This window comes from Lactuca sativa, chromosome 8 (genome assembly GCF_002870075.4).
Source record: "Lactuca sativa cultivar Salinas chromosome 8, Lsat_Salinas_v11, whole genome shotgun sequence".
NCBI lineage: Eukaryota > Viridiplantae > Streptophyta > Magnoliopsida > Asterales > Asteraceae > Lactuca > Lactuca sativa.
In genome coordinates, this window is record NC_056630.2 from 197,110,934 (window position 1) to 197,114,776 (window position 3,843).

The 3,843-nt window shown below is 34.7% G+C and overlaps 1 protein-coding gene across 1 annotated transcript; it reads left to right on the forward strand.

Moving 5' to 3' along the window:
• The first annotated feature begins 362 nt into the window (after nt 1-362).
• LOC111896186 (chloride channel protein CLC-e) lies at nt 363-3,843 on the forward strand. The gene is made up of 7 exons (XM_023892199.2): nt 363-838; nt 915-1,299; nt 1,420-1,620; nt 1,704-2,170; nt 2,253-2,881; nt 2,968-3,039; nt 3,402-3,843. Exons 1-6 carry the CDS (start codon nt 461-463, stop codon nt 3,026-3,028), a joined length of 2,121 nt encoding a protein of 706 aa, XP_023747967.1. The 5' UTR covers nt 363-460; the 3' UTR covers nt 3,029-3,039; nt 3,402-3,843.

Below are 3,843 nucleotides of genomic sequence, written 5' to 3' on the forward strand. Positions count from 1 at the left end.
CTCTTTTAATAATATTTAGATATTAGAGATGAGATTTAATTATCATTAATAGAATTCCTAATTTAAATCATTTTATTTTTGGCGAGATTTAATTATCATTAGTAGAATTCCTAATTTAATTCATCTTATTTTTGGTGAGATTTAATTATCATTAATAAAATTCTTAATTTGAAATTTAATATATATAAAATTAAAGATTCTCTTTTAATAATATTTAGATATTAGAGATATAGAATTAAATGTTTTCTTTAGAGATTAATTATTTTTATTAAAATGGTTGTTTATAATGTTTAAATTACTCCATTTTCCAAAGAAAATGCTATTAGTTACTATATAGAACTTAAATATAATAAGATGACAGAAATCGTATCCGTTAAGGCCGAAAGACGTGGTGGTCGTTTGCAGTTTGCAGAGAGTTAGAGTTGTACGAAAAACCAAACATTCTCTTGCATTTTGGATTATGCGGACTGTAATTCCAATTGCTAATGCTCGTAATCTTCTTCATCAAGCGTCGTATAACAATCACACTTCATCATCACTCTCATCCCCAGTCTTTCGCCTCGCTGCTGGTAGCCTTCAGCGCAATGTTCATCATGCTTTATGTTTCCACCCCCGTCCTCTATCCATTTTTTGGATCGTCAGAGCTGACAAACCTCAAAGAATACAATCGGCTCGAGCTACTAAGGATGATCAATTGCCATTGGAGCGTGGAGGTCAGAAAGATTTGGGTGGAGTGGGGGCGGAAGAAGCTACCCTTTTAGGAGAAAACAGTGGCATTATCTCCGCCTGTTTTGTTGGTCTCCTCACTGGCCTCTGTGTTGTTCTCTTCAACAATGCGGTATGCGATTTCCCCTTGTAATTCTTGTAATTTTGCATCAAAATGTCACAATCTGCTAATGAGTAATTTGTATTAGGTGCACGAAATCCGTGATATTTGCTGGGACGGAATCCCATCTCGAGGTGCTTCATGGTTAAGAGAGTTGCCACATGAGAAAATGTGGATGCGAATAATACTGATCCCCACTTGTGGAGGATTAATCGTTAGCTTGTTGAACATTTTTCAAACTACCTTTTTAGATGAAGGAGATTCAGCAGATAGGTTAAAAGCTGTTATGAAACCGATACTGAAAGGGGTAGCAGCTGCTGTAACACTTGGAACTGGGAATTCTCTTGGCCCTGAAGGTCCAAGTGTTGAGATTGGCGCATCAGTGGCTAAAGGAATCGGTTCATTGTTTGATAGAAATGCTCAAAGAAAACTTTCTCTTAAAGCTGCAGGATCAGCTGCTGGAATTTCATCTGGTTAATTCTACTTTCTTTTCTTCTGTGAGATCTAATTTCCAATATCGATCATGTTCATGTTCTCTATTAATTACTTACACAAGAACATGTTTTCTTGCGATTTGTGGGATTTGATTTCAGGGTTCAACGCTGCTGTTGCTGGATGCTTTTTTGCTGTTGAATCAGTGTTATGGCCATCACCTGCTGAGTCATCATTATCACTCACCAATACAACATCAACAGTTATTCTCAGTGCTGTGATAGCCTCTGTAGTATCAGAAATCGGCCTTGGATCTGAACCTGCATTCACTGTTCCAGATTATGATTTCCGTTCAGCAACCGGTATTTGTTCAAAATTACAATTTTACCCTTCTAGGTAATCCCAAGTCCCAACTCTAACATCTTCTTCAACCTTTTTGTTTCAGAACTTCCATTATACCTTCTATTAGGTATCTTCTGTGGGCTTGTATCTTTAAGCTTTTCTTCATGCACATCATGGATGATGATGACAACAAACAAGATTCAAAACACCTTCTCCATACCAAAACCAGTTTTCCCAATACTTGGTGGCTTTACAGTTGGGCTCATAGCCTTGTTGTATCCAGAAATTCTCTATTGGGGTTTTGAAAATGTTGATACCCTTTTAGAGACTCGACCTTTTGTGAAAGGTCTTTCAGTTGATCTTTTATTACAATTAATAGCAGTTAAAATAGTAGCAACATCTTTTTGTAGAGCATGTGGATTAGTAGGAGGATATTATGCTCCATCTCTTTTCATTGGTGCAGCTACTGGAATGGCATATGGGAAAATATTTGGTTCTTTCATTCCTCAGTTTAACTCAATCTTTCATATATCAGGCATGGAGGTTGCATCACCACAAGCATATGGCCTTGTAATATATATTGCTTTTATTACTTTACAAAAAGATAATAATAATGATGATAATAATAATATTAATAGGGAAATTTTTGTAGGTTGGGATGGCTGCTACACTTGCAGGGGTGTGTCAAGTGCCACTTACTTCAGTGTTGCTTTTATTTGAGCTTACACATGATTATCGAATAGTGTTGCCACTTTTGGGAGCTGTAGGGTTATCTTCATGGATAACATCAAGGTCTTTAAAGAAAAAGGATGATAGTGAAAATGATTTTTCAAAAAAGAAAGAAAATGAAAACCATAATAAGTTTGAGACAAAAGAGCTTCTTGTATCAGAAGCCATGAGAAGAGAGTATGTGAGTGTGGTAATGAGCACCATGTTAATGGAAGTAGTGGCTTTGATGCTTGAAAATAACCAATCTTGTGTTCTCATAGTTGATGATGATAACCTCTTGATAGGTTTACTCACTCTTGAAAACATACAAGACTTTTGTAAATTATCACAACAAACTAACAAAATACCTCAGGAACTGATTGTGTCTGAACTATGTTCACTGAAGAATGACATGTGTAGATTCCCACAAACTGTAACACCTGAGATGAGTTTATACTCAGCTGAAGTGATTATGAATATGTATGGTGTAACTCACTTGCCAGTTATTTCAGAAGACCAGAAAGCCTTCCCAGTTGGAATCTTAGATAGAGAATCTATCAATTTAGCTTGCAGGTTTCCCAAAAAATTTCATCTCATGTGATTATTGTCAAAAAATAAAAGTAAAAGATTCATATAAATTGTCGTTCTAAATGGTGTAGGGCTTTGGAAACAAGAGAACACCTTGTCTGGTTTTCCACACTCAACAACACTACAACTTGATTTAGACAGAGGTACGTGGTGTACTAGTATTATAGTATTTTACTATTAATATAGTACAATACTGTAATACTAGCAGTACTAGTAGTATATTTTTGTACTACTAGTACTATAATACTGGCCGTGCAGTATTGTACTATACTATAGTACAATATTGTACAGTTAACTAGTAAAGTACTGATACTCATGTTAATGGGACAAAGGTTGCAATAAAAATGTGATACAAGGAACATAACAGGTTGTACTATGTTAATAGGAAAAAAAAAAACTATCAGTCCTATAAAGCTGACTCTACAATTGTGTGTGGTATTTTATGTATTCTTCTATTGGTTTTTTGCAATAATGAATTTTGTTGGTGTACAAATGTAACTTTTAGGGGCATGCCAATGTGAGGAAACTTGAAGGGGAAAATGAAAGATGTTAATAGAGAAATCGGTTGGGTGTAGTTTTTTACAACATTGAAGTTGCCGTGTTTATCCAAAAGAAATTGTAAAAAGAAAAAGTTGGGTTGCGAGGACAATTTAAAGATATGCTTAAAAAACTAGAAATCGAAAAATATACAAAGATTAGATTAGAAAAGTTAAGAGATCAAGGGATAAGGTATGGCCTTACAGGTATATGGGATTCTTGGTGTATGTAATGTGTATGTGTGTATATAGCATTTGTTATTGTTTCAAATGTGGTAAAGGAATAAGAATACTCTCAAGTTGTTTTAGATAATTAAGCAGAGACATGATGGTGATGTGTTCCAATATTTATTATGAAATTTTGATAAATATGAATTCACAGGTTTTATATATGAATTATGAGCTTGAATA